This window comes from Oryctolagus cuniculus, chromosome 1 (assembly GCF_051225735.1).
Source record: "Oryctolagus cuniculus isolate XC-2025 breed Fujian yellow rabbit chromosome 1, ASM5122573v1, whole genome shotgun sequence".
NCBI classification, from domain to species: domain Eukaryota; kingdom Metazoa; phylum Chordata; class Mammalia; order Lagomorpha; family Leporidae; genus Oryctolagus; species Oryctolagus cuniculus.
In genome coordinates this window covers 237018587-237046439 of record NC_142867.1, presented here as the reverse complement: position 1 = coordinate 237046439, position 27853 = coordinate 237018587, and the positions used below count along the sequence as shown (strand labels likewise).

The 27853-nt window shown below is 70.4% G+C and overlaps 1 protein-coding gene across 9 annotated transcripts in view; it reads right to left on the bottom strand.

Annotated features, from left to right (window-relative positions):
• Positions 1-6411: 6411 nt before the first annotated feature.
• CCDC187 (coiled-coil domain containing 187) overlaps positions 6412-27853 on the bottom strand; it is a 34766-nt gene continuing 13324 nt past the window's right edge. For 2 of the 9 annotated variants that reach the window (XM_089322522.1, XM_089322518.1), the window contains 19 exons: positions 26232-26764; positions 25937-26021; positions 23543-23646; positions 20889-20971; positions 20697-20810; positions 19959-20083; positions 19340-19389; positions 18178-18227; positions 17891-18087; positions 17212-17359; positions 16983-17114; positions 16057-16208; positions 14187-14305; positions 13295-13443; positions 13099-13162; positions 11160-11275; positions 10783-10958; positions 10272-10348; positions 6412-9844 (listed from right to left, as the gene is read on the bottom strand). In XM_089322522.1, the coding sequence (XP_089178648.1) occupies positions 8520-9844; positions 10272-10348; positions 10783-10958; positions 11160-11275; positions 13099-13162; positions 13295-13443; positions 14187-14305; positions 16057-16208; positions 16983-17114; positions 17212-17359; positions 17891-18087; positions 18178-18227; positions 19340-19389; positions 19959-20083; positions 20697-20810; positions 20889-20971; positions 23543-23646; positions 25937-26021; positions 26232-26764 (3799 nt within the window). In that variant the 3' untranslated portion in view covers positions 6412-8519. Of the gene's footprint in view, positions 9845-10271; positions 10349-10782; positions 10959-11159; positions 11460-13098; positions 13163-13233; positions 13444-14186; positions 14306-16056; positions 16209-16982; positions 17115-17211; positions 17360-17890; positions 18088-18177; positions 18228-19339; positions 19390-19958; positions 20084-20696; positions 20811-20888; positions 20972-23542; positions 23647-25936; positions 26022-26231; positions 26765-27853 lie in introns of those variants that run through there. The other 7 variants (XM_089322504.1, XM_089322510.1, XM_089322498.1 and 4 more) reach the window with 7 other exon arrangements.

The window sequence follows — 27853 nt, the reverse complement described above, 5'->3', positions numbered from 1 at the left end:
TTATTTATTTAAGGACAGCCACAGAGAGAGGGAGAGAGGGAGAGAGAGAGAGAGAGAGAGAGGTCTTCCACCTGCTAGTTCACTCCCCAGATGGCCGCAATGGCCGGAGCTGCGCCGATCCGAAGCCAGGAGCCAGGAGCTTCCTCCAGGTCTCCCAGGCGGGTGCAGGGCCCAAGGCCTTGGGCATCCCCCACTGCTTCCCCAGGCCACAGCAGAGAGCTGGAGAGGAAGAGGAACAGCCGGGACAGAATCCGGCGCCCATGTGGATGCCGGCGCTGGCCCAGGCGTTACACCACGCAGGCAGCTCTGTATAGTGTGGGACTCTACGGTTTTGTTTAAGAGAAGGATTTTGCTGCTTAGAAAAACCCTAGAGGGGGCGGCGGGTGGTGTGGCCGATAGAGCTGCCTCCAGTGCCGGCATCCCACACGGACGCTGGTTCAGCTCCCGGCTGCTCCACTTCCGATCAGCTCTGCTGTGGCCTGGGAAAGCAGTGGGGGAGGCCCAAGGCCTTGGGCCCTGCACCCGGTGGGAGACCCGGAGGAAGCTCCTGGCTCCTGGCTTAGGATCTGCGCAGCTCCGGCCGATGCAGCCATCCGGGGAGTGACCCAGCGGATGGAAGACCTCTCTCTCTCTCTCGCTCTCTCTCTCTCTCTCTCTCTGCCTCTCCTTCTCTCTCTGTGTAACTCTGACTTTCAAATCAATAAATCTTTCTCTGACTTTCAAATCAATAAATTTTTTTTTAAAGAAAAATCCTAGAAAAGATGAACCTCGCTGGGGGGGGCTGGCCAGGCGCCCACCCCTGGGCTGGGCTCCACCCTTTGTCCACACAGTTACTGGAGACACCGCGCCCTGTGCCTGGGCCTCTGCAGGACAGGAAAGAATCCAGGCCAGTAGAGAGCCGGGCACCGGTGCCCCGGGGCGGGGGGGGGGGGGCGGATGCGGGAGGGGCAGGGCGGCCTCTCGGAGAAGGGGAGGCCAGCGGCCAGGCGTGGCCAGCGGGTGCCCAGCAGGGAGGCCAGCATGGCTAGAGGGTTCCGAGCAGGGGCAGGACTGGGCCCTTGGGCTGCTGTGCGGCCGGGCCAGGCGGGGAAGCAAGGGGAGCCTCCCTCAGTGGCTGGGACAGCAGGGGTGCAGGTGAGAGGGTCTCACCGTGGGTGCGCTGGCCACTCACCTGCAGGGCAGCGGAAGGGTCATCCTGGGCCCCTGAAGTTGGAGCAATCTGCAGCGGCCGGTTCGGTGTCAGGGCGTGGCTGCCGTCTGGGCAGGACCCCCTGGAGCACCCCTCCCCCCCAGCCCTGAGTTTGCAGCTGCGGGCCGGACAGGTGGCCAGCACACAGCAGAGTGCGACAGGGGACAAGAGGCCGGGCAGCAGCCCCCGTGCAGGCGGCGCCAGAGTGGAAGACCGGGGGAGGAGGTGGGGGCCCGAGCCTCTCCCGGGAGGGGGGCAGAGAGGCCAGGTGGGGCCGCAGACCCAGGAGATGGTGCCCGGGTTGGGGGGGCAGGACCCTCGAGTGCCCCAGATGGGGTAGGGGTGGGGGCCTGGCCACGGGACAGTGTGCCCATGTCCACTTGCTGGGAGAGCCGCTCCCCTCCCTGGGCCCCACTGGGCGCTGGAAGGGAGCACAGGGAGCCACAGGGCCACGGCGGGGGCAGGGGAGGCTGCTCCGTGAAACCAAGCCCCCTCGTGGGACGGGCCCCGCCCCACTCGGAGGCCACACCCGAAACCACAGCCTCTCAGGTGCAGAGCAGGGACTGCACGTCGCAGCGGGGCTCACGTCCCTCAGGCTCCAGGGCCGCGGCGGTGGCCGATGGCCCTCCTGGAAGCCCCCGCTGTCCCACTCGCGACCCCTCAGTGGGCCCTGTCTCCCAGCAGACCCTGGGTGTTAGCAGACCCTGGGGCTTGGTGTTAGCATGTGACTGTGTGTGTTAGCATGTGACTGCGTGTCAGTGTGTGTGTCAGCACGTGACTGCGTGTGTTAGCATGTGTTAGGGTGTGGCTGTGTTAGTGTGTGATAGTGTGCATGTGTGTTAGCATGATCACATGTTAGCATGTGACTGCGTGTGTTAGGGTGTGGCTGTGTTAGTGTGTGATAGTGTGCATGTGTGTTAGCATGTGACTGCGTGATAGCGCATGACTGCGTGTGTTAGCATGTGTTAGGGTGTGGCTGTGTTAGCGTGTGATAACGTGACTGCGTGTGTGTTAGCACGTGACTGCGTGTATTAGCGTGACTGCGTGTGTGAGCACGCGTGTGAGTGAGAGACCAGTCCTGTCCATGCCCCAGAGCCTGCAGTCGGTCAGGTTTTCCAGACGGCAGGGGCTGCTCCCAGCTGGAGAGCCTGTGGGGCAGGGCGGAGCCAGGGCTCCCGGGTGGGCGTGGGGCCTGTGGGCGATCCTCAGGGCCCAGCGTGGGAGAGGACGACTTCCTGATGGTGCTTGCCCGAGTGGACAGGCGTGTGCGGGCGGGAGACCCGGCACAGCCCACAGCCCACGGGCGCCGGGCCCGGTCCTGGGAGGGACACTGCCGCAGGGGCAGCTGTGTGGCCCCGGGGGCGTGGACAGGCGTGTCCGGGCGGGAGACCCGGCACAGCCCACAGCCCACGGGCGCCGGCCCCGGTCCTGGGAGGGACACTGCCGCAGGGGCAGCTGTGTGGCCCCGGGGGCGTGGTCAGGCGTGTGCGGGCGGGAGACCCGGCACAGCCCACAGCCCACGGGCGCCGGGCCCGGTCCTGGGAGGGACACTGCCGCAGGGGCAGCTGTGTGGCCCCGGGGGCGTGGACAGGCGGGGAGGGGTCCATGGCTCGTGGGGCTGGCCGAGGAGCCATCGTCTTCTGTGAGGTAACATCACCCCCGAGGTTTCATCGGCCCGGGGCACTGCCGAGGGTTACAGCCAGGCAGGCAGGCGTGGCTGAGGCTCCGGAGGGAGGACTCTGCAGCCTTGCAGGGCGCCAGGCCCCGGGTGCCGGGGCTCCCCAAGCCCCGCCCTGGCCCGCAGCTGCAGCCGGCTGTCCGCAGCCGGGCTCCCACCACGGCCGGGGACCGACGCCAGCACCATGAGGCACCCGCGTGGCGCCCTTGGGGGGCACTCGGGGAGACCCCGGCCCTGGCTGTGTGCGGCACAGTGCCCGGTAGCAAGGCCAGGGCGGTGGCGTGTGGACGAGGCTGCAGGCTGTTGACGTGGGGGATTTATTGTGGCAAATGCATGCGTGTGTTTAATACATAATTCCTCTCACGCGGCCTCATAAATCCAGGTCAGCAATAAATAGGAAAAAAATAAAAAATTGCAGACTAATGTGTTCGGAAAACTAGAACGGAATCAATAAGGAGGCTGCAGCTGAAACTGTTTAGAAATTGCAGACGCGACAACGCCCCCCCCCAGGACCAGCCCCCTCCCCTGCTCGGGGGTGGGCTGGGGGCTCTCGCAGCCGCTCCTGTATCAGACGCAGCCCTGACAACCAGGCGTCCACCGGGCCGGCAGCTGTCCTTGAGGCTGGGCCCAGCTGCCCCCGGCCGGGGGGTCCTACCTTGCGGCAGGGTCCGAAGGGGGCCTGGGTCCCCCCTGCAGCCCGGGCGCCCTGTGACCTGCTGCCTTGGGCTTCTCCCCAGACAGCCTGGGTCTCCCCAGGGGCCCTCCGGGGGTCCCAGTGAGTGAATGAGGTCCTCTTTCTTTCTTAGCATTTCATTTATGTGAGAGGCAGAGTTAGAGAGGGAGAGACGGAGAGAGCTCTTCCCTCGCTGGTTCACTTCCCACACGGCCACCACGGCAGGGGCTGGGTCTGGTGGGAGCCAGGAGCCAGGAGCTTCTTCCGGTCTCCCCCGCGGGGGAAGGGCCAAGCTCTTGGTTCCGGTCTCCCACGCGGGGGAAGGGCCAAGCTCTTGGTCCATTGTCCGCTGCTTTCCCAGGCCATGAGCAGCGAGTGGATGGGAAGTGGAGCAGCCGGGACTCGACCGGTGCCCTTGTGGGATGCGGTGTTGCAGGTGGCAGCTTTACCGGCTGTGCCACAGTGCCGGCCTACGGGTTCCTTCAAAACAGGGAAGCAGGAGGACGGGCACCAGGACGGGCACACTCAGCCCACACACCGCTCTGTGGGAAGGGCTGGGCAGGCGGGCGATGGACGGGTGACAGGCAATGGATGGATGGCAGGTGATGGCAGGTGATGATGGACGGATGGCAGGTGATGGCAGACAGGCAGGTGATGGCCGGGTGGCAGGTGATGGCAGGTGATGATGGATGGGTGACAGGCGACGGCAGGTGATGGCCGGGTGGCAGGTGATGGCAGACAGGCAGGTGATGGACGGGTGACGGCAGACAGGCGGGCAATGGAGCCGCACTTATGCACAAACTGTTCCAAGAGGGGCTGCTGGGCTGCCACCGGCGGCACCCGTGTCCGTGCCCGCCCGTGTCCGTGCCCGCCCGTGTCCGCGCCCGCCCGTGTCCGCGCCCGCCCGTGTCCGCGCCCGCCCGTGTCCGCGCCCACCCGTGTCCGCGCCCGCCCGTGTCCGCGCCCGCCCGTGTCCGCGCCCGCCCGTGTCCGTGCCCGCCCGTGTCCGCGCCCGCCCGTGTCCGCGCCCGCCCGTGTCCGTGCCCGCCCGTGTCCGCGCCCGCTTCTGCTCCAGCCCCTGCTGATGCGCCCGGGAGGCAGCAGCGATGGCCCTGCCCCCCCCCACGGGAGACCCCGATGGAGTTCCCGGCTCCTGGCTTCAACCTGGCCCAAGCTTGGCTGCTGGACCATTTAAATGGAGAGTCCAGCAGCAGATGGGGGGTGCCGCTCTGTCACTGTGCCTTCCAGATAAATAAAAAGACAAATCTTAAAAGTAAACCAAAACGCTGCTGGGGACGCGGGCGAGAGCAGCAGAGGGGAGCCGTGGTGGGGAATTGTAACCCCACAGGAAGTGAGCCCACGGCTCTCTAACCCCGCAGGAAGCCAGCACGCGGCTCTCTAACCCCGCAGGAAGCCAGCACGTGGGTCTCTAACCCCGCAGGAAGTGAGCCCACGGCTCTCTAACCCCGCAGGAAGCCAGCACGCGGGTCTCTAACCCCGCAGGAAGCCAGCACGCGGGTCTCTAACCCCACAGGAAGTGAGCACGTGGGTCTCTAACCCCGCAGGAAGCCAGCACGTGGGTCTCTAACCCCGCAGGAAGTGAGCCCACGGCTCTCTAACCCCGCAGGAAGCCAGCACGCGGGTCTCTAACCCCGCAGGAAGCCAGCACGTGGGTCTCTAACCCCGCAGGAAGTGAGCCCACGGCTCTCTAACCCCGCAGGAAGCCAGCACGCGGGTCTCTAACCCCGCAGGAAGCCAGCACGCGGGTCTCTAACCCCGCAGGAAGCCAGCACGCGGGTCTCTAACCCCACAGGAAGTGAGCACGTGGGTCTCTAACCCCGCAGGAAGCAAGACCGCGGGTCTCTAACCCCGCAGGAAGCCAGCACGTGGGTCTCTAACCCCGCAGGAAGTGAGCACGTGGGTCTCTAACCCCGTAGGAAGCCAGCACGCAGGTCTCTAACCCCGCAGGAAGCCAGCACGCGGGTCTCTAACCCCGCAGGAAGTGAGCCCACGGCTCTCTAACCCCGCAGGAAGCCAGCACGTGGGTCTCTAACCCCGCAGGAAGTGAGCACGTGGGTCTCTAACCCCGTAGGAAGCCAGCACGCGGGTCTCTAACCCCGCAGGAAGTGAGCCCACGGCTCTCTAACCCCGCAGGAAGCCAGCACGTGGGTCTCTAACCCCGCAGGAAGTGAGCACGTGGGTCTCTAACCCCGCAGGAAGCCAGCACGCGGGTCTCTAACCCCGCAGGAAGCCAGCACGCGGGTCTCTAACCCCGCAGGAAGTGAGCCCACGGCTCTCTAACCCCGCAGGAAGCCAGCACGTGGGTCTCTAACCCCGCAGGAAGTGAGCACGTGGGTCTCTAACCCCGTAGGAAGCCAGCACGCAGGTCTCTAACCCCGCAGGAAGCCAGCACGTGGGTCTCTAACCCCGCAGGAAGTGAGCACGTGGGTCTCTAACCCCGCAGGAAGCCAGCACTCAGGTCTCTAACCCCGCAGGAAAGCGAGCACGCGGCTCTCTAACCCCGCAGGAAGCGAGCACGCGGGTCTCTAACCCCACAGGAAGTGAGCACGCGGCTCTCTAACCCCGCAGGAAGTGAGCACGCGGGTCTCTAACCCCGCAGGAAGCCAGCACACGGGTCTCTAACCCCCAGGAAGCCAGCACACGGGTCTCTAACCCCGCAGGAAGCCAGCACGCGGGTCTCTAACCCCGCAGGAAGTGAGCACGCGGCTCTCTAACCCCGCAGGAAGCGAGCACGCGGGTCTCTAACCCCGCAGGAAGCCAGCACGCGGGTCTCTAACCCCACAGGGGGTGAGCACGTGGATCCCAGCTGCCCCTGCGAGAACCGACTTGGCTCCTGGACGCATTTCATTCTTTTTAAAGATTTATTTAATTATTTGAAAGTCAGAGTTGGAGAGAGAGGAGAGAGGGATCTTCCATCTTCTGGTTCACTCCCCAGTTGGCCGCTATGGCTAGAGCTGCACTGGGTCTCCCACCTGGTGCAGGGACGGCTTCCACAGCTCTCCCAGACCACAGCAGAGAGCTGGATCGGAAGTGGAGCAGCCGGGAATCAAACCGGCGCCCATGTGGGATGCAGGCACTGCAGGCGGCGGCTTTACCCGCTGCGCCACAGCGCCGGCCCCTCCTTCTCCCTTTGAAGAATCACCCATCAAGAGTGGGTGGCCCCAGGGTGCTCTTGCCTTTTTTTGTTTTTGTTTTTTACAGGCAGAGTGGACAGTGAGAGAGAGAGACAGAGAGAAAGGTCTTCCTTTGCCGTTGGTTCACCCGCCAATGGCCGCTGCAGCCGGCGCACCGTACCGATCCAATGGCAGGAGCCAGGTACTTAACCTGGTCTCCCATGAGGTGCAGGGCCCAAGCACTTGGGCCATCCTCCACTGCACTCCCCGGCCACAGCAGAGAGCTGGCCTGGAAGAGGGGCAACCGGGACAGAATCCTGCGCCCCGACCGGGACTAGAACCAGGTGTGCCGGCGCCGCAAGGCGGAGGATTAGCCTAGTGAGCCGCGGCGCTGGCCTTGCCTTGGGTTTTTAAAAGCCACCCTTTCACCAAGCAGCACTCTTGCCGCCTGCCCTGCTGCGCTCACGAGGTCCCGGCGTCGATGGGCACAAGGGTCACTGTCGCCCCTGTGCAGCCCCCAGGGCCCCGTGGCTTCCACGTCCCGGGATTGTGGCTGTGGCTGCAGGGTCCTGGGCAGCTCCTTACCCCACACAGGCACCCACCTGCGAGCCCACCCAGGGCCACCGTGCCTCTGCCTTGGGGAGACCCATCCCCCATCCCCTGCTGGGCAGGCCTCCCCGCCAGGCCCGCCCCTGCCCCGGCCGGGTGAGGCCTGAGGCTCTGCGCGCTGTTCCGTTCCCACGTCAATGCCTCCAGGACTCCTTCCCCCACAGGAAACGCTCCCTCTGCCTGGTCACAGCCTGGACCAGGGCCAAGTGCCGGTCCTAGGCTGCAGACCTGAGGCCGGCACTGGGAGACAGCTGGGAGGGGCCCTTAGGGTAACGAGAGACCCCCCTCTGCCCCAGGAGGCGGCGGTGCAGACCCGGGGGTAGCTTGCTGAAGCCGGGGGCCCTGCTCCCGAGAGAGGGGTGCCCGGAGCCCTCGGGAGCCACAAGAGTGCCGTGAGCACGCTCGGCCCCTCGCCCTGGGTCGCCGCTTCCTCCACCCAGTTCAGGAACAGGGGTCCCCATCAGCCAGACCTCGCTGGAGACGGAGGGGCACCCGCAAACCCTCCCACCGGGGGCCTGAGTCGGGGCCGCCCCCAGCCCGCACTATCTCCCCCTCTCCCAGCCCTCACCCACGCCTGTACCTGGCCAGCGGCCTCCCACCCTGGACAGGTGCCCTTCGGGACCAGATGGGCGCACAAGGCCCCGTGTCCAGGAAACGCAGACCCTGTCCCGTCTGAGCCATCCTGGGTGGCTGCATCCACCCCGTGGAGGCGCTTGTTCTTGGGTGAGCGCGCATGCCCGCTTCCCCACCCCGGCACGTCCCCCCCACTTGGGACACGAGCAGGTCCCCTGAGGCTGCCCTTCCCAGGGTTCCAGGACCCAGCCTAGGTGCTGCCTGAGGGGCCGGCGCAGCCAGCACAGCCAGCGAACCACGCAGGACACGCCGGGTGCGCTGGGTGGACACCAGGTCCACCTCCTCTCTCCATGCTGGGAGGCGGGCCCGGGGGTCTCCGGTGGGGGTCTCAGCCGGGCAGGCTTGGCTGCCCAAGGGCCCAGCTGCAGTGGAGGGCGTCCCGGGGTGTGTCCTGCCCCCTCTGGCACACTGCCCCCTTCCCAGGACACGCCCCAGCGGCCTGTGGCCCCCAGGAGGGCTTTGCCAGCCCAGGGCCCCAAACCTGGGGCGCCCATTGGGTGCCAACAGCCAGCAGCCTCCACAGACCCTCCCCAGACACACGGGACGGAGGCAGGGACTGCGCTGACCCTGCGGGTCCCCAGGGGCACCTCCTGCCCCCTCAGCTCAGGCCAGTTCAGGTGAGGCTGCCCTCGGCCCCGCCTCCAGCAGCTCCTCCGACAGGGTGGACAGCTGGTCGGTGGTGTCCGCCGAGTCCCCAGGGAGCGAGGCCTCCTCGGGCGGGGAAGGGGAGTCCTTGCGGCCGGGGGCAGCGCCCTCCACGTCGCTGTCTGCCGGGCGAGCGGGCGGCGGCGGCGGCAGGCGGGTGTCCCAGGCGGGGCAGGAGGGGAGGTCGGCGCTGCCATAGGACAGCTGCTCATCCACCGGAGACAGAATCTCCGCCAAGATGCCGCCGGCACGGGGGGCACGTGGGGCCCCGGCTTCCTCCAGGACAGAGGGGCGTCTGTCCCTCCCACCACCCCGTGCCAGGCCACCGGGGCCCCCAGGAGGAGCCTGCGGGCTGGGCGGGACCTGGGGTGCAGGCCAGGCCTGCAGAGGGGCCGTCTCTCCCCCGCCGAAGCCCACCCCCTCAGACGGGAAGGACAGCGACAGGTCCGAGTCCCCGGAGGAAGAGGGGTGTGCGGTGACGGCCCCGTCGGCCGCCTCGGGAGCTCTTCCTGTGTCCGATCCGGTGGTCGGGCTCTCGCCGCTTCTGGGAGCTTCCCGCCCGTCCCTGGGGCCCAGGGAGGGGTGCAGCTGGGGTGCCACTCGGTCTCCGAGGAGGTCGGCCGAGCTGTCTGCGGGGGACAGGCTGCCGGGGGCTGGGCCGGCACCGGTGCCAGGTCCTGGCAGGTGTTCCTCGCTGTGCTCGTCCCACACGTGGCTGGAGGCCTCCGACAGCTCCGACCCTGCCCCTGCCCCTGCCCAGGGGGCATCTGGAAGTGGCAGTGACCAGCTCCCCGAGGGAGGGGACGGAGGGGACGGAGGGGGCGGAGGGCTATGCCCCAGCTCCGAGGCTCCCGCCCCTGCTGCCTCCACAGAGAGGCCGCCCAGGGCACCAGCCGCCCAGGCCTGCGGCCCCTGCCAGCTCAGCCCCCCTGTGCCCCCGGGGACGGAGGACGGAGGTGGGCCCAGGGCCTCCCAGGAGGAGCGAGTGGAGAGCCCCCAGCCCCAGCCCGTGGGGGGATCGTCCTGGGCGCCCACACTGGACGGGGAGGCGGAGCTGTCCGACAGCTGCACCAGGATGGCCTTGGCTTTCTGAAACCTTGTGGGGGAGGGGCCAGGCCCCCCGCTGGCAGAGCTGGCCCAGGAGGCGGGGCTTGACCCCTGCACTTCGGAGTACGTCCCGCAGGCAGACGCAGGGCTCAGGCCCCGGGGGGCCGCAGGCTGGGGCAGGGGGCTGCCCGGGCACTGGGCGGCTGGTACCCCCTCCTCGTCCAGGTTGGCAGGAGCTGCAGGGAGGGGGGGTTTCAGGAGGACCCCTCCCTTTGTGCCAGCAGGGGCAGCAAACCCCAGCCAGGAAGACCCCAACTGGGGCAGAGTTCAGTCCCTTTGGAGGCAACCCAGTGGCTAACACTACCCCCCTGCCCCAGTGACACAGGAGCAGCTCCGGGGTGGGGGGCTTCTCCAGCCCAGGGACCCCTCTCACAGAACCACAGCTGCTGTCCAGCGACCCAGGGCTCCGCTTTGCCTGGCTTTGCTTTCGTCTGAGACATGGAGGGTTCCAGAACCTCCCACTTGGCAGCCCTCTGACGGGGAGTGGGGCTCGTGGGCAGTGGGGAAAAGCCCGGCTCTGCCTTGGACACTGGTCCTGGAGGACCCAGCAGTGGGGACGCGATGGCCCCTGCGCCAGGCTGGGGTCCCTGGAGGGGCGCTCACCTGGGGGGGCAGCCAGCAGGGGGGCTCCCAGCCTGGAAAAGGGGGCACTGGGGTCCTCCGGCTGTCGGGCCTCCATCCTGGAAGCACAGAGAAGCCCTTGGGGTGGGGCTGCCAGGACCCCGAGGGGACCAGAAAACCGCCTGTGCTCTAGGGATGACGATGGCACACTGGCCAGTGCCCCCCGAGCCGGCCAGTCCCCCCCCAAGCCAGCCAGTCCCTTCTCCACCTGAGCCGGCCAGTCCCCCCTACCTGAGCCAGCCAGTCCCCCCCACCGGAGCCGGCCAGTCCCCCCACCCGAGCTGGCCGGCAGAGCACAGGCTCCCGGGCTCCCTGCAGGTGGAGATGGGGCCGTGCTCCAGGGCAGGGCCCTGCTACAGCCCCCGCGGGACCTCGGGGGGCATCTTTGTTTCCCGAAGTCGTCAGGGTTCCAGGTGCCAGGCTCAGCAGCCGAGGGCGGGGTGCCGGCCGCCTGGCTGCACGCCTCAGGGCCCCAGCCAGGGGGGTCCCGCACCTCTGCTCCCCTGACCGCACGCTCTCCGCTGCCTGGGGCTCCTGCACCGGGCTCCTGGCCAACTCCAGCGCCAGCTCTGCCTCCGGTCTGCTGGTGCTGCCTTCGGCCACCTGCTGAGAACGTGCCGGAGGGACGGCTAGCCCGCCCGGGCCGAGCCCCCGCGGTCCCAGGAGCCCCTGTTAAAGGACAAAGACCATCCCCCTCGAGGGGGCCATGGAGACCCCCACTCACCAGACCTCCCCTCCCGCCCAGCTGTTCAGTTTTGAGGGGAGACCCAGAGAAGCGCGAGTCACAGAGCGCGGAGCCTGCGAGAAGTCTCTGAGGTCCCCCCAGAGCGCCCCCGCGTGAAGGCCCAGTGCCCCCGCGCCCCAGCTCACACAGACACCCCCTCCATCCCGGGAGTTTCGGCTCTGGTCCAGGGAGCTCTCCGTGTGGCAGCCCCAGGCCCGGGGCTCCTCAGCCAGGGCGGGGCTCGGCTTGCTCTGAGGGTCTCCTGTGGGGCAGAGGGGCCGTCAGCACCAGCGCGGGAGCAGGTGCAGGGCCGGGGCGGGGACGGAAGGGGCTCCCAGGGGCTCTGAGGCCACGTGAGATTCCTGGAATCCAATGGATGTGACGCTTCTCCAGGAACAATACGTGGCTATCGTCCGGCGGTCAGTGATGGTCTCAGTAAGCAGCTTCTAGAAAAGCCATTAAACATTTCAAGATCAGGGCCGGCATCGTGGCGTAGCGGGGAAGCTGCCGCCTGCGACACCGGCATCCATGTGGGCACGGGTTGCTCTCTGCTGTGGCCTGGGAGAGCCGTGGAAGATGACCCAAGTCCTTGGGCCCCTGCACCCTGCGTGGGAGACCCCAGAAGAAGCTCCTGGCTCCTGGCTTCAGTCTGGCCCAACCATGGCCATTGCGGTCATCTGGGGAGTGAACCAGCGGATGGAAAAGCTCTCTGTCTCTCTCTCTCTGTGTCTCTGTCTCTCTGTGCCTGTCTCTCTCTGTCTCTGTCTCTCTGTCTCTGGTTCTCTCTGTCTCTCGTTCTCTCTCTGTAACTCCTTCAGTTAGATCAAACTGGGAGGGCTCCTCCCCTTTGCCCCCAGCGGGTTCTGTCTGGGTGCCGCCCACCCTGGCCGCCCTCTGCCTGCACAGGTGTGTGTGGGGTGCCCGGGCCGGGCGGGGGCCATGGGGACTTCACCGTTCTGTCCCCGATTCCCCAGGACTTGTCCCGCCGCCCCCCCCCCCGGCTGGGCCGGGTGTTGGCACCGAAGCCCGAGGCACTGGCCCGCAGAGAGGGGCCCCTGGATGTTTCAGCTCCGTCCCCAGGCCACACCCACACGGGGTCACGAGGTCAGCTGCTGTCGGCTGAATTTGAGGCCTCACTGGCCTCAGGCCGCCCAGCCTGGAGGACCTGGAGCCCAGGGGCCTCGTGGGAACCCCGCCAGCAGGACGCCCGCCCTCTCGCCCACACCCCGGGCAGGAAGGACGGCGGGCTTCCCCGATGGCCAAGGCGGCGTCTCCTGGGGAACAGGCAGATCAGGGAGCAGCGGGTGCTGTGGACGCAGGGGCCCAGCCGCCCGCCTCCGGCCCCCGCCTTCGTCTGCAGAATGGGGGTGGGCGCACGGCCCCCTCCACGGCCCCAGGATGACGACAGCACACGTGTCCCCGGGGACAGGGAGGGAGGCTTCTGCCCCACTCCCGCCCACGGTGCCCATAGCAGCCTGACCAGTAGCCCACCGCCGCGGACTCTAGGGGGGTCCCAGAGACGCACCGCACCCCCAGCCCCCCGGCTGGGCCCCTCCGGGCTGGGCAGAGCCGCTGTAGCCTCTTCCTGCCCCAACAGCTCCTCCCTGAGGTCCAGCCTCTGGACACCCCGATCTGGGCCCTGAGCGGCCGCCTCCTGCTCCTGGGTGGGGGCTGTGGGGGCTGGGGGCTGAGCTCCGAGTGCCATCCTGACACCCAGGGAGGTCTGCTCCCACCCACCGCCCCCCGGGGACTGGGCCCCGAGCCAGGCCTCTGGGCCACGTGGATGGTTTCAGAAGAAGCGAGGCGGGCAAAGCCTCAGCCTCGGCCCCCAAACCTTACAGCCGTCTAGAGGAAGGCGCTGGGGCTGTGTCAGGAAGGCAGGCTTTAATCCCCCGCCGCGCCCCGTCACCCCTCAGGACACGGAGCCGGCCAGTCTTCGGGCTGTGAAGGGGTCCGAGGCCAGGGCAGGGGACCACCAGGGCCCGTCCTCCTCCACGTCCCTCGGGGGCCTCCCAGCGCTGGCACAGGGGCCGCCGGGCAGCACCCACAGCGGGCCGGCCCGCCGGCTGCTTCCCAGGGACCTACCTGGGGGCGGCTCCCCGGCTTCCGGCAGCCAGGGCTGGGCTGGGGTGGGGCTCCCCGGTGTGGCCTGCGTGGGGAAGCCGGGGAGTGGGGGGAGTCACCACAGACCCACCAGTGCCACCAGGGGCAGGAAGCTACCTCCCAGGGATGCCCCCCGCCGCGGTCTGGCAGGAAGGGGTCCCGGCCCGGGGGTGCCTACAGCCAAGGCCGGGCCCAGCGGCTGCTGTCGCATGTCCAGGAGGCTCAGGTGACGCACGGCCGGCGGGGCCGCACGCAGCAGCTCCCTGGGTTCTGCGGCACAGGCCCGAATGTCGCTGGCCTGCACCGGGCCTCGGGGGGCCCCCAGACCTGGGAAACAAGTGGAGCCGGTGCTGAGAAGGCCCCTCGCTGATGCCCGAGCCCTGCGCCCTGACGCCTCCCCCGTCCTGAAGCCGACCCGCCCCCTGCCGCTGCGGTGTCGGAGGCCCCGCCCCCTCCCGTGCTCCCCAGGCCGCACCGCCCACCGCCCACCTCTCCCCCCACACCGGGGGAGGGGCCGCTGTCCCTCTCACCAAACCTCCCAACCACAGGACGAGGCGCAGGGAAAAGCACCAGCGTCCCACATGGGCACAGGTTCAAGCCCCGGCTGCTCCACTTCCGACCCAGTGCCCTGCTATGGCCTGGCGGGCCCTGCGCCCACGTGGGAGGGCAGCTTCCTGCTACCGCGAACCCTGGGAGGCAGCAGGGGTGGCCAGAGTAACTGGACGGGGTCCCAGCTCCTGGCGACGGCCAAGGCAGAGGGAGCCAGCCCTGCCGCCAGGCCCCCGTGAGCTGGGGGCCGCCGCATCCTCACTCCCCCTCAGGGGAGGCTCTGCCGGGACAGGCGGTGCCCTCGGCAGGTCTGCGTGGCTGCACCTGCCCGGCCGTGGTCCGAGGCCTACGCTTGGGGGCCCAGGGCAAGCGCCCTGTGCACCCTGCTGTACTCAGATACCGGCCGGCGAGGCCCCGGGCCCCACCACACCCTGGGCACACCTGACGCTGCCCCTGCTGCCCGGGGCCCAGATGAGTGACCGCCCACCCTGGCTGGCGGCCGCCGCTGCCCTGCCCCGTACCTGGGCCGGCCTGGTAGTCGCTCTCCGCCAGCGGGCTGCTGGCCGCAGGCACGCCCTCTCCCCACCTCGGCCCCGAAGCTGCCTGGGCGGGCGTCGCGTGCGGGGGCTCCGTGGCAGGCCTGTGAGGCGGTGCCGTGAGGGTGACCACCGGCCCCTGACCACGGCTCCCTGCCGCCTCACCACACACCCAGGGGCAGCTGAGGCCGGAGGCTGCGCAGGACACAGGGTCCCGGCCCCGGCCCACGCAGCCCCAGCCCTCGCGTGACCGCCCGGCTGGAGACAGCGCTACGGGTCAGAGACAGCCGTCCGTCTCCCCTGCGTGGCTCTGCCGAGGTTCTGCCTGGAGACGGGCCACGTGTGTGTGTGCACACGTGCAGGCATGTGTGCCTGTATGTATGTATGTGTGTGTATGCAGGCGTGTGCATCATGCGCACGCACCTATCTAATGCTGTTACAGCCCACATGCATGTGCACGTGTCTGTACATGCGTGATGCATGCATGTGCATGTGTGCCCGTCTGTGTGTGTGCGTGGGTTATGTGAGTGCATGCATGTACATGTCTGTATGTGTGCAGGCACGTGTGCATGGGTGACTGCACACGCATGCATGTGCATGTGCACACGCACACGTGTACATGTGTGTATACATGGGTGTACGCATGTGTGCATATGTGTGCATATGTGCACGGGTGTGAGTACTGTGTACATATGCACACGTGTGTACACACGTGTGTGTGCGTGTGTTGCATGGGCTGTGACTATGTGTGCCTGTGCACCTGCTGAAGCCCCCTCCTGGAGCTCTGGGAGGCGGGGGGGCTGCAGCCCCAGGGCATGGGCTGCGCTGCGGGGACAGCAGGGGACCCAGGGACCCGGGGGGCTCCTGGGGGCAGGGCCTGCTCGGGGACACCACCTCACTTCTCCCCAGGCACCTGCTGCCCCCACCCAAGGGCAACCCCGTGTCTCCCTCCCGGATGCACCCCTGGCCGGCCGTGGGCAGGAAGAAGGTGATCCTGTGTCCAGAGAGTCCGGCAGGAGCCAGCCGAGGGGCTAGAACACGGCTCCCATGGGGGCAGGGCCTGGAGGCTCTGCACACGGGCCCCCACACGCCCTCCCAGGTTTAAGCCCTGCCTGGCACGTGGGGTCTCAGGCCAGGACCCCAGCCCTTCTCGCGGCCTCGCCCTGACTGGCCCCCAGCCCACCCGGGCATCTCCTGAATGAACAAACAAGGAGGTGCGCCCCCTTGTGGGCGTGCCTTAACCCTGGCAGACAAGGGGCCAGTTCCGAGGGTGGGGCTTGGGGAGGGCCGGCGGCAGACGCCTGGGCTCGGGGGCCCGCCCACCGCGTGCGTAGCGGCCCCATTTTCCTCCAGCCCCGCGGGCTGGCCGGTGAACCCGTGGTCAGCCCAGGCCACTGGGCGGTTGGACAGCTGCCCGGCGGACAGGCCCGGAGGGTGGGCCTTGACCTCCCAACTCAGGAAAGAGGCTCTGGGTGGGGCGGGGGCTGCTCCTGGGGGTCCTTTCCTGGCGGGGGCCACTTCCTGCTGCTCAGGGGTCCTATGGCCAATCAAAGCTCCTCCCGGCCAGCACCCCCCCCACCCCATGACTCACGCTGGACAGGGCCCCTCATGCCCTTCTGCCGCAAACCAAAGCCAGCGGCTCCGTGGCCCATGGCCAGGCCTGAGAGGGGGCAGGCACCCAGAGCAGCCACACACTGGCCCCCCGCTGGCTTGTCCCGGGGGGCCGGCACCCCAGGGTCGGCGGGGGAGGACGCTCCTAGTGGACACAGCCTGCCCAGCACACAGCCATGGGGCCAGCCCGGGAGCAGGTGCCCCCTCCGTGCCCGCAGCGGGCAGGGCCGCCGGGGACACTCACTGCAGAGCCTCGGTGCTGTCACGGGGTCTCCAGGGGCGGGGGCTGCTGGGGCCCCTGGGCCACGGCGTCTCCATGGGGCACGGCGTCCCCTCAGGCTGCGGGGTCTGCCCAGAGCCCCTCTGGCGGGCGGCCTGGAACCGGGGGCTGCAGCTCTAGGAGAGGCAGTGCGGGATGAGCCCCCCGGCCGTCTCTGATCCAGCCCCCTCTGGGGGGGTGGCCTTCACGCGGGCAGGGGGCCCATGGCACCGAGGACACTGTGCCCCCACGGGCGCCAGGCCACAGTGGGAGGTGCCTATCCCAGCAGGGCCTGCAACCCTGCTCAGACCTGGGGGCCCAGGCCCAAGCTCCCAGGGTGCTCCCCGCCCCCCAGCAGGCTGACCTGGGGAGCCCAGTGCTTTCATTCCTGTCCCCAGCCCGCGTGCCCACGGCCTCCTCCCCATCAGCCCCAGGAGCCCCTCCAAGGTCAGCCCAGGACCCTAGGAACCACTGGCCACGCCCCTCCGTCCTGCGCCTCCCACTGCTCCCATCTGCGTCGAGCCCCACCCTCTGGGAACTGGCCCCTTGGTCCTCCAGGGTTGAGGCACGCCCACAAGGGGGGGCACCTCTGCCCGCAGCCCCCTCCCTCGCATCCCCGCGGGCCCACTGAGCCCCCTGCCCGGCGAGCACGCCCACCTGGGACTGCAGCCCCCTCCCCCGCAAACCCGTGAGCCCACCTGGGACTGTAGCCCCCTCCCCCGCAAACCCGTGAGCCCACTCCCACATCCCCATGCCCACCGGGGCCTCAGCCCCCTCCCGCATCCTCCCGCACCCCCTCGCCCACCTGGGACTCAGCCCCCTCCCGCACCCCCGCGCCCACCTGGGCCTCAGCCCTCCCCCCCCCGCGCCCACCGGGCCCCCCCCCCGCGCCCCCGCGCCCCCACGCCCACCGGGGCCTGCAGCTCCTGCCACAGCAGCGCGGCGGCCCTCTGCACGCACAGGACGTCTTTCTGGTGCTGCAGCAGCAGCGTCCGGTCCCGGTGCATGGACAGCTGGATGTCCCGCAGGTGCCGGATCTCCCTCTGGACCCGGGCGGGGCCGGTCAGGGCCGAGGGGCCAGGCCCAGCCTCCCCCCGCCCTGTCCCGGCTCAGCCCTCCCTGTCAGCCCCTGTCTCCCACCTGGCCCGGGGGGTGGGAGGGCTCGGGCGCCCCGCCCCGCCCCGCCCCGCCGGCCGGTACCTTCCCCTTGTCAAGGCTGCTGAGGGCTCGCTGCTGCCTCTCGGCCAGGGCGGCCCACGCGGCTCTGTCTCCCTGGCTCCGCAGGCGCCTGGCGGAGGACGGAGGTCACGCGGGCACTGCCCGGGCCCCTCGCCACGCCCTCCCGGGAGCAGGTGCCCTGCATGGGGGGACTGGGTGCCCTGGGACCCCACCCCTCACAGCCACTCCTGGGTCTGACAACGCAGCGAGGGTCCCTCTGGGGGGCCGGCAGGAAAACCACGTTGGCGCCCGGGGCCCGGGACAGGCGGCCCCGACGCCTCAGGGGAGCTCGCGAGGCCGAGGCGCGGCCGCTCGTCTCCCGCGTGTCCGGGGCCCTAGCCCTCCCCGGCCTCGAGCGCCAACACCTGTGGCTCCCCGCGGCGTGGAGCCTGGGGGCGGGGCCGGGCCGGGGCCGGGGCGGGGGCGGGGCCCGGGGGCGGGGCCGAGGCCGGGCGGGGGCGGGGCCCGGGGCGGGGCCGGGCCGGGGGCGGGGCCGAGGCCGGGCGGGGGCGGGGCCGGGCCGGGGCCGGGGCGGGGCCTGGCCCGGGGGCGGGGCCGAGGCCGGGCGGGGGCGGGGCCCGGGCCGCGCGCATGCGCTCACCCTCGCTGGTGCTCCAGCCAGGCCAGCTCGGCGCGCGTCGTCTCCTCCAGCGCCATCTCGCGCAGGCGCAGCAGTGCGGCCTGGTGCTGCGCGCGCAGCCGCTCCTCGCGCAGGCTCTGCTCCAGCACCTGCGCGGTGAGGCGGCCGCGGGCGCGGGGAGCTGCGGGCTCGGCTGGGCGTGGCCTCGGCGGCGCGCGCTGGGGCGGGGCCGCGACGGACAGGTCAGCGCCCGCGGCCGCCGGGAGCCCTCGGGACTGCGCGCCTGCGCCCCGCGGCCCCGCGCGTACCTGGCAGGCGGGGTCGTCCGGGGGCTGCGTCCGGGCGGGGGCCGAGGGCTCTGGGGGGGGGAGGGGGCGGGGTCAGCCTGCAGACACACTGTGTGCACCGCACCAGACCCCGCCTGCACACACACTGTGCGCACCATACCAGCCCCCACCTGCAGACACACTGTGCGCACCATACCAGCCCCCACCTGCAGACACACTGTGCGCGCCAGACCCCGCCTGCGGACACACTGTGCGCGCCGCACAAGACCCCCGCCTGCAGACACACTGTGTGCCTGCACCACAGACCCCCCCACCTGCAGACACACTGTGCGCACCATACCAGCCCCCCACCTGCAGACACACTGTGCGCACCATACCAGCCCCCACCTGCAGACACACTGTGCGCACCAGCCTCCACCTGCAGACACACTGTGCGCCGCACCACAGACCCCCGCCTGCGGACACACTGTGCGCGCCACACCAGACCCCGCCTGCAGACACACTGTGTGCACCGCACCACAGACCCGCCTGCAGACACACTGTGCACCGCACCACAGACCCGCCTGCAGACACGCTGTGTGCACCGCACCAGACCCCGCCTGCAGACACGCTGTGTGCACCGCACCAGACCCCGCCTGTGGACACACTGTGCACCGCACCACAGACCCCGCCTGCGGACACACTGTGTGCCTGCACCACAGACCCTGCCTGCGGACACACTGTGCGCACCAGCCCCCACCTGCAGACACACTGTGCACCGCACCACAGACCCCGCCTGCGGACACACTGTGCGCCTGTACTTCCTCGGTTCTAACGCAGCCGTGAAAGCCGCAGAGCCCTGAGCCCACAGTGAGTTCGTCCTGCTCGGGTCAGTCCGGCGCCGCCGCCCACGTCCACGCAGCCCTGCTGGGACCTGGGGGAGCCCCGGCCCGCCCCGCCCTGGCTGCTGCGACCGCCGTGGGTCTCAGCACCCTCCCTGCCCCTCGCTGACAGTCACCTGTCAATCACCTGTCAGTCGCCTGTCAATCGCCTGTCAATCACCGCGCCGGCCTCTGCACAGCCGAGCGCACCCTCAGGAGCCCAGGAGCCCCCACCGCGCTGTGGGCCAAGCCCGGTCCCCACGCAGCCGGGCCAGCCCTCCCCCACGCACGACCGGGCCGGCCTCACCTGCGAGCCGGCTCACCTTCGCCCGGGGAGGCCTCGGCAGCGCCCCCCGCTGGGGGCGGGTGCGAACTGCGGGGGGAGACCAAGGCTGGGGCCCCGCCCTCACCGGAGACCCCCGCCCCGCCCGGCCCCGCCCCGGCCTCACTGGGGTCCAGCCCCGGCCCAGCCCCGCCCCGGCCTCACTGGGGTCCCGCCCCGGCCCCGCCCCAGCCTCACTGGTGTCCAGCCCTGGCCCTGCCCCCGCCCCGCCCGGGCCCCGCCCTGGCCTCACTGGGGTCCCGCCCCCGCCCCGCCCCGCCTCACTGGGGTCCAGCCCCGCCCCGGCCCTGCCCCGCCCCGGCCCCGCCCCGGCCCCGCCCCGGCCCCGCCCCGGCCTCACTGGGGTCCCGCCCCCGCCCCGCCCCGGCCTCACTGGTGTCCAGCCCCGCTCCGCCCCGGCCTCACTGGGGTCCCGCCCCGGCCCCGCCCCGGCCTCACTGGGGTCCCTCCCCGGCCCCCCGGCCCCGCCCCGGCCTCACTGGGGTCCAGCCCCAGCCCAGCCCCGCCCCCGCCCCGCCCCGGCCCCGCCCCGGCCTCACTGGGGTCCAGCCCCAGCCCAGCCCCGCCCCCGCCCCGCCCCGGCCCCGCCCCGGCCTCACTGGGGTCCCGCCGGCGCAGCGCGCGGAGAGCCCGGTGTCTGTCCTGCGTCCTCGAGGGCCTGCGGCCGCTCCAGCTGCGAAGCCGCGTCCTGCTCGGCCTGGCCCGGCCGCTTGTCCATCGCCCGCTGTGAGGACGGAGAGGCGGCGCTTGCTACCGGGCCGAGTGCGCCCCCCCCCCCCCGCCTTCCATGGAGTCCCGGGACCCCAGGTGGGGGGCGGCAGGTGCCAGGCCGAGGCCGGGAGGACGTCCAGCCCAGCTCTGTCTGTCTGTGCGGCTGCGGCCCCACCCCGCCCCCGGGCAGTCCCGGAGTCCAGGGAAGCACGAGGGCGTGGCCAGAGGGACCAGGAGGGGCTGGGGCACGGGCAGGGGGCGAGAGGACGGGGCTGGGGGCCGTCGCACACACAGGCGAGTGCCCACACGCTCCCTGGTCCCGTGGGAGTGCCGGTCCTGCCCACGGCGCCTTCCCAGGAGGCCCCGGCCATGGCCTCGCCGTCTGGGGCCAGCACCTCCGGGCCTGGCTGCTGTTCTGGGGGAGTGGCCCCTCTGTGGCCTGGGCAGGGCGGGGGCTCGGGGACGCCAGCCCGGCTGTGAGCGCCAGGCAGTCCTCCGGTCGGAGCCCGCGGCTCGGGGGCTCGGGAGCTCGGGGACGCCAGGCCGGCTGTGAGCACCAGGCAGCCCTCCGGTCGGAGCCCGCGGCTCGGGGGCTCGGGCGGGGCCTGGGGGTCCCGGCCGCTGACCTGCAGCCGGCGTTTGAAGAGCAGCCCGTCCAGCGCCGCCTGCGTCTCCCACACCTCCTGCTCCGCTCGCTGCCACAGGAGGGCCAGCGCCTGCTCCTGGGCCTGCTGCCCCAGCTGCCGGGAGGGCGGCCGCTGAGAGCCGGCGCCCCGCCGGGCCCCCACCTCCACCCGCACCTCGGGGGCGGGACTCACCTCCAGGGCCTCCAGGAAGCGCCAGGACTTCCGCTGGATGTCGGCCAGGTGCCCGGCCTGTGGGTCCCGGGGCTGCCGCTGACCTGGGGGCCACGGAGAGGGGCCGGTGAGCGAGGATCGGGCACAGGCAGAGGCTTGAAGGACGCGGCAGGGCCGCTCCGTGTGACCCCGGCCGCGGCAGCGACCCCAGGCGCCCAGCAGGGGGTCACTGAGCAGGCGGGCACAGCGAGGGCCGCGGGCCGGGCTCCCCCTGGAATCCCCGCGGCTGCTGGGGGCCCCCGGGGCAGCAGTGCGGCCTCTCTTCCTGGTGGTCCCCGGGGACTCTGCTGCTGCCCCAGGGTCGGGGCGGCCAGGGTGCTGTCCCTCTCCCTCGCCCCCGAGCCTCAGAGGCCCGAAGCCCCCACACAAGGGGAAGCTGCTGGTCACCTCCAGCCCCGCGGGCACCCCCGATAGACCTCCAGGGAGACGAGAGCCGACCCCAGCTGGACGTGGCCTTGGCTGGCCCAGTGGCTGGCAGCGCCCAGAGGAGGACACCGGCCTTGCTCCAGCTCCATCCGTGGCCACCTCAGTGCCTGGTGGCCGAGGACCCGGGGAGCCGGCTTCGTCCACACACAACACGGGGCACGCGTGTAGCACACGGCAAGTGTGAGGAGGGGCCCTGTCACTGCTGGGCCCGGGTCCCCGGGGACCACGGCCCCCCGCCAGGGGCACTGCAGGGCACCCTGCCCCCACGGGAGGCCCCGCCTCCGAGCCTGGAGCTCCACGGCCACACCTGCCGTCCACGTCTGAACTGAGAGGGGGTGAGGTGCCGAGCCCCCCGCCACGTGGACAGCGTCTCGCACGGCAGAGACGGGAATCCGGAACTTGCCCTCATCATGGGTGCTCTGTTGGGCAGCGCGCTCTGCGGCTGCGAGCTAGAGTCCTCTGGACGGCGCTGGTGTTGAGGTCTAGAACGTTCCACGGACAGTGCTGCCTCCACAGGAGCCCGTGGACTCCTGGCGGCCCCCAAGGAGGAGGTGGACGGGACGCACCCCAGGCCCCGGGGCGTTAGCGGCCGGCGTGGCAGGGGGCTCTGCCCTCTGGAAGGGGCTGGTGGCGGCGTCGGGGAGTGGGTCTGGCATAGAGGGGCAGGCACTCCGCCCCCTCGTGTCCGGCACCCTCTCTCTGTGGCTGCGCCCGTGGCCGGCGTGAAGGCCCTCGCCGGGTGCCAGCGCCTTGCTCTGGATTCTGTCCAGCACAAACCACCCGGCCGCAGGTGTTCAGCCACTGCGGCACAGACGGCTGGGCTCCCCCTGCCCGTGCCCCCACGAGCGATTTCTGCTCCCCCCGCAGCTGTCCCCGCCGGAGCCAAAGCCCAAGCCCCACGCACTGTGCAGGCACCAGCACCGCCGTCTCGCGGCCCACGTCCGGCAGGGGCTGTGCCCGGGGCCAGCCAGGCCCACCCAGCGCGTAAGCAGCCAATTGCAGCCCTGCGCCGTGGGTGCTGGGAGGCAGCAGCCCAGCCGGGGCCTCACCTCCCCCAGCCGGGAGCGAGACAAGGGGGGTGGGAGACCCTCCAGGGGTCGGGGCACAGCCCCTTCCTTCAGGGGGCCCGGTGTGAGCCTGACAGACCCTTTCCACGCCCACACGCACGCACACGCACGCAACACATGTACATACATACACACATATGCACACATGCATGCACAAACACAGGGAAATGCCGTGAGCACATACATGTGTGGACACACGTGCACACACATGAACACAGACGAACACACGTGCACACGTGCACGCACACACAGCACTCTCTCCTGTCCTCAGCCCCAGCGAGCACACGGTGGGCAGCAGCAGGCCAGCCGCCCAGGGTCCGGCGCGGCAGAAGCTGGCCTGAGACCCCTTCCTCTGCTCCCCCAGGCCTGGCCCTGAGGAGCAATCTTGGGGCTCCTCTCACTGCCCCCAGGTCGTCCTGAGGCCACCGGGCCTCACTGCTGACCCCCTGTGTGGGTGCAGGGGTACCGGGGGCTGCTCTGGGCTGAACGCGCCCGCCCACCCGTCTGCCCCGTCACGCGAGCGTGTTTCACTCCCGCGCTCAGAACACGTTCTCAGGAGGAAGTGAACTGACCAACCACTCTGGGTCAGTGCTGGGAGCCACGCGTGGGTCAGCTCTCAGCTCCCACGGTGCAGCCCAGCCCACCGCCAGCAGGAAGCCCCGAGCGCGTGGTGGCATCGCGGGGCCTCTGTGGCTCCTGACCTGCCTGGGGACGGCCAGCGGGGACACCAGCTCTCGGCCCCAGGCGAGTTCCTACGTCTGTACCCAGGGGCTAAGACCCTCAGCGGGCTGAGAAGGGGCAGGGTCCCGGGCTGCCGCACGCCGTCACCCATGCAGGCCGCACACAGTGGCACCCGGAGCATGGCTGCTCACGGAGCAAGCGTGTCAGCCCCGATCCAACCCACGCGTGTCACACGGGCGTCCCAAGCGCACAGAGCAGGCAGCGGGCTCCCAAAAGCCTCAAAACACTTTAATACGGCACGTGGACGCTCTTCACGGAGGCGCGGCTGCCTCGCCAGCCTCGGGGCCACGCTCCAGCACTAGGCAGTGGAGGGGGTCCCCGGCAGACCCCCCTGGCCACCCGACCAGCCAGCCCAGGGCCTGGCCGCAGGCGTGCCCTTACCGCAGCTCCAGGGCTCCGCCCAGCCTGCCCCTCCGGCTGCCGGCGTCTCCTCCAGCCACAGGGAGTCGCAGGTGGGGTCTGGCGTGGCTGGCGCCCCTCGTGAGCTGGGGACACAGAAAGTCCAGTGGGCAGTGGGGCGGGGACGGGGGTGGGGGCAGCACCCTCAGTGGCAGGAAGATCTGGGGCCGGGAGCAGCCCCAGCCCCCCCAACCCTGTCTAGAGCAGGACGCAAGGGCAGGCGGGCGCGTGAGCAGGTGCCGCTGGGGGTGGGGGCCCCTGCCACGCCCTCCACCTGCTCCCCCTACAGGAGGCCACGCTCGGGGCCCGGACCCAGGGCAGCCCGGCAGGTGCCCGGGCAGTCAGCTTCCACGGCCGGCGCTGGGCTTGGGGCTTGGATCTGAGTCCCTTTGGCCAGCATGGTCACCTTGGCCACCTCTGCTGGCTCCTAAGTCGGCACTTCAGACGGCGGGATGAGCTGGGCCCCGCTCCCCTGCAAGCCTGGTGTACAGGCAGCTCCAGCTCCGTCCCGAGCCGCCCGCTGGCCTGTGGGGGACCCCTCCACTGACCCCCGGAACCAGGCGCCTGCCCGCTGGCCTGTGGGGGACCCCTCCACTGACCCCCGGAACCGTGCGCCTGCCCGCTGGCCTGTGGGGGACCCCTCCACTGACCCCCGGAACCGTGCGCCTGCCCGCTGGCCTGTGGGGGACCCCTCCACTGACCCCCGGAACCGTGCGCCTGCCCGCTGGCCTGTGGGGGACCCCTCCACTGACCCCCGGAACCATGCGCCTGCCCGCTGGCCTGTGGGGGACCCCTCCACTGACCCCCGGAACCGGGCGCCTGCCCGCTGGCCTGTGGGGGACCCCTCCACTGACCCCCGGAACCGGGCGCCCCGACTGAACGGCCGCTCTCAGATCCACCCTGCCGGACGCCCTGCCCGTCAAGGCCTGACCTTCCTGCCGAGGCCGAGAGCCTGGTCCCCCTGTCCCGGCTAACAGAGCTCTGGCCCACCCCACGGCCACCTCCTCACGGCCAGCGCTTCCCAGAGGGAACCGAGACAGCAGGGCCGGCCCATGGGGCAGTGCTCAGGCTGTGGCCAGCACTCTGGGCTGACCGGATCAGGGACTGACCTGGCCGTGGCCTCTCCTCTAGGGGTGGCAGCTGATGGGATTGGGGGCTGGGGGTGGGGGCACAGGAAGTGCAAGCCCCGCCCACGTCACACCCTCACCAGCCCTCCTGCCCCCACCCCGGCTCCAGGCAAGCAGGTGTTGGCTGTGCACCTGCTGGGGGCCAGGTGTTGTGCCTGCCCAGGGTGTGGGAGTGGCCCAGCTGCCCAGCCCCAGCTCAGGGCCTTGCAGGGGCAATGGGCGTGTGTCCAGCCCATGAGGGGCTTGCAAGATGCTGAAGAATTTTCCAGAAAGCAGGGGCAGCCCTGAGGCTGAGACAGATGCCAGGGTCGCTGGGCAGCCGGCCGGACCCACAGTGCCGGCAGTGGGCTGAGGGCCGTGGCCCCTGAGAGGCGGAGATGCGGGAAGGGCAAGGGGGCAGCCACAAGCCGGACGAGGGCAGCCTCGGCCTGCACCCCGGACACAGCAGCTGCCCTGGCCTGGAACCTGGCCCGGCTCCGGGCGGTCAAGCTAAGTTGCTGCCTGACAAGGCACAGGCCAGGTTCTGCTGTGGACACAGCTGGAGGGCCCTCGAGCCCTGGGCCCTGGGGGCAGGCTCCCAGATGTCACCCCTCCCTGTCTCTCTCTGGCTCTGCAGGCAGTGGGGGCAAGGAGGGCGCAGCCTCGGCCCAGGGGAAACAGGGTGGACACACCCCAGCCCTGCGCCCTCTGGCCCTCCTGGGCTCGCAGCCTCGGAGCCTCACACACAGCCACTCAGGGCTGGGAGGGGCCGTGGGAGCCCCACTTGCAAAATCCAAAGACCCAGCGCAATGCCGCCCCCTGCTGGTCACAGCGACCGGGCAGCACCATCCCCCGAGGTCTCGGGGTGGGGGTGGGAGAGGGAGTGTTGGCAGTGGGGAGGGCAGGGGTTCCTGGGGATGGGTAGAAGCACCAGGCCAGGGACGTGGGGAGCAGCACGGAGATGGGGGGATGGTGACCCACGTGGAACCTGGTGGTCACTGCTGCCCGCACTCGAGAGGTCTCCAAGGCTGGGGGAGAGCAGCTCCACGGGGCACTGACCGGGGTAGCCCCACGTGGAGGGCACGTCGGGGTCCCCGCCCCAGATGCAGGGGGAAGAGCAACCCCGCCCACCGGGGTTCCTGCTGGAGCCTGCCAGGCCGGCCTGCGGCCCCCACCTGCCCTCCCGCCCTTCACTGCCAGTGGGCACGCGGCGTCAGCTCCCGCCCTCAGCCTCGGGTGGACCACGGGGGGCCGTGGGGGCTCCGCTCACCTCCCTGCCAGCGTGCCGAGGGCCTGGATGGACGCCAGCTCCCGCCGCAGCTTCCTCTCCAGCTCCCGACGGCCGCCCTCCACTCCTGCGGGAAAGGACGCCACGGCTCCGGTGGGGCGCGAGGACGCTGCGCCCCGGCCGTGGCCACAGCTGTGGCCTGCGCCGTGGCCACTCCGCTGACCCCTCGAGCGTCCAGACAACACCTCCCCTTCCAGGGGGAGCCGAGGGGCCGAGAGCAAACAGGGTCCCCTCGCTGCTCGGCCGGGGATGGTCGCCCGGCCTGGCCCAGCCCTACCTGGGGACCTGCTCTCACGGCAGGTGCCGGGGCCCCACGGCAGCATCTCGGCGTCCAGGAAGTAGGTGGGAGAGAGGAGGGGCCTGGCCTGCACGTCCACCCAGTGCCGGGGCACTCCTCTGCCCCCGTCGGGCACCAGGGCTCCGGGACAGGCCGTGGCCGGGGACGCAGCCGGGGACGCGGCAGCCGCAGGCAGGGTGCTGGGGCGCGGGGGCGGGGCGGCGTCCGGCGCCTCGGGGCGGTGCAGCTTGCTGGTGAGGATGTCGATGCGCTGCCTGAGGACGTGGGCCATGGTCTCCAGGGCCTGCAGCCTGGCCTGCTTGTGCTCCCAGTGCAGGGGGCCGGCCGTGCCCAGGCGCTTGGCCTCCTGGGGGTCCAGGTAGACGCACAGCCCTCGGGGCAGGTCCTGAAGCCGCAGTCCCAGGGAGGAGGTGGTGGGCAGCAGCAGAGGGGCCCCTTCCCAGCCGTCCTGGCGGCGGCTTGTCTCCGGGGGCTCGGCGCGGCTCCAGGCTCTGTTCAGGCACAGGCAGAAGCTGCCGGGAGAGAGGTGTGCGGCTGGGTGTGGAACACACACGTGCGGAGCCAGGGTCTGGACCCAGGGGGCCGTGGTGGGGGGTGGGTGTCCCGGGGCCGGCTGGGGAGGTCCTGCCTTGCAGCCCCTGACTGTGGGGAGCCAGGCGCCCACCCCGCCCCCAGCGGCTGCCCCTCAGGAGCCCCGAGGACGGCCGTGGTCCACCCCCACCCCCGCCGGTCCTCTCCTCTCCCCTGCTCAGTTCTACCCGGTCCCCTCGGATTTTCCCTGTGCCTGGCTGGCTGGTTTGTTTCTTGTCTTTTTTTTTCCCTCTCTTTTAAATCATCAGTTTGGTCTCTGCTCACGCCCAGGCTCAGTGGGGATGGTCAGGGGGACTTGACGGCCAAAGGCGTGGGCTGTGCGTGAGCCCTGGGGGACGTCCCCAGCCAACGCACGGGGGTCCTGTGGCCCGTCACTGTTTTTATCTATTTGAGAGGGGGTTTGAGAGAGAGGATTCAGATGGCTAGAACTACTGCTGGGCTTGGCCGAAGCCAGGAGCCAGGACTCCACCGGGTCTCCTACATGGGTGCAGGGGCTCGAGCGCCCGAGCCGTCTCCTGCTGCCTCCCAGGGACTGTGTTAGTGAGGAGCTGGGACCGGGACTTGAACCAGGGACTGCAGTGTGCGATGCGGGCGTCTGAGCCACACGGCCGCATGCTGCCCTCCACCTGGCTGTGGATGCCCTCGTCGGGAGCCCCGGCTGTCCGTCGTGGGGTTGCCTGCAACAGCGCCCACTCCAGGGCCGTGTCTGTCATCTCACTTTTGACCCACTTCTTCGGGAGTACGGTGCGTCTGCTGGCCACCTGCCTGCGGTTATGGTACCCGGTCACAGAGCAGACACGTGTGTCGGGCCGACGCTGTGGCGTGGGGGGCTAAGCCTCTGCCTGCAGCGCCGGCATCTCAGGCGGGCACCAGTTCAAATCCCGGCCAATCCACTTCCAGTCCCGCTCCCTACTGTGGCCTGGGAAAGCAGAGAAAGATGACCCACGTGCCTGGGCCCCCGCACCCAGGAAGAAGCTCCTGGCTCCTGGCTTCAGCTGGCCCCGCTCCAG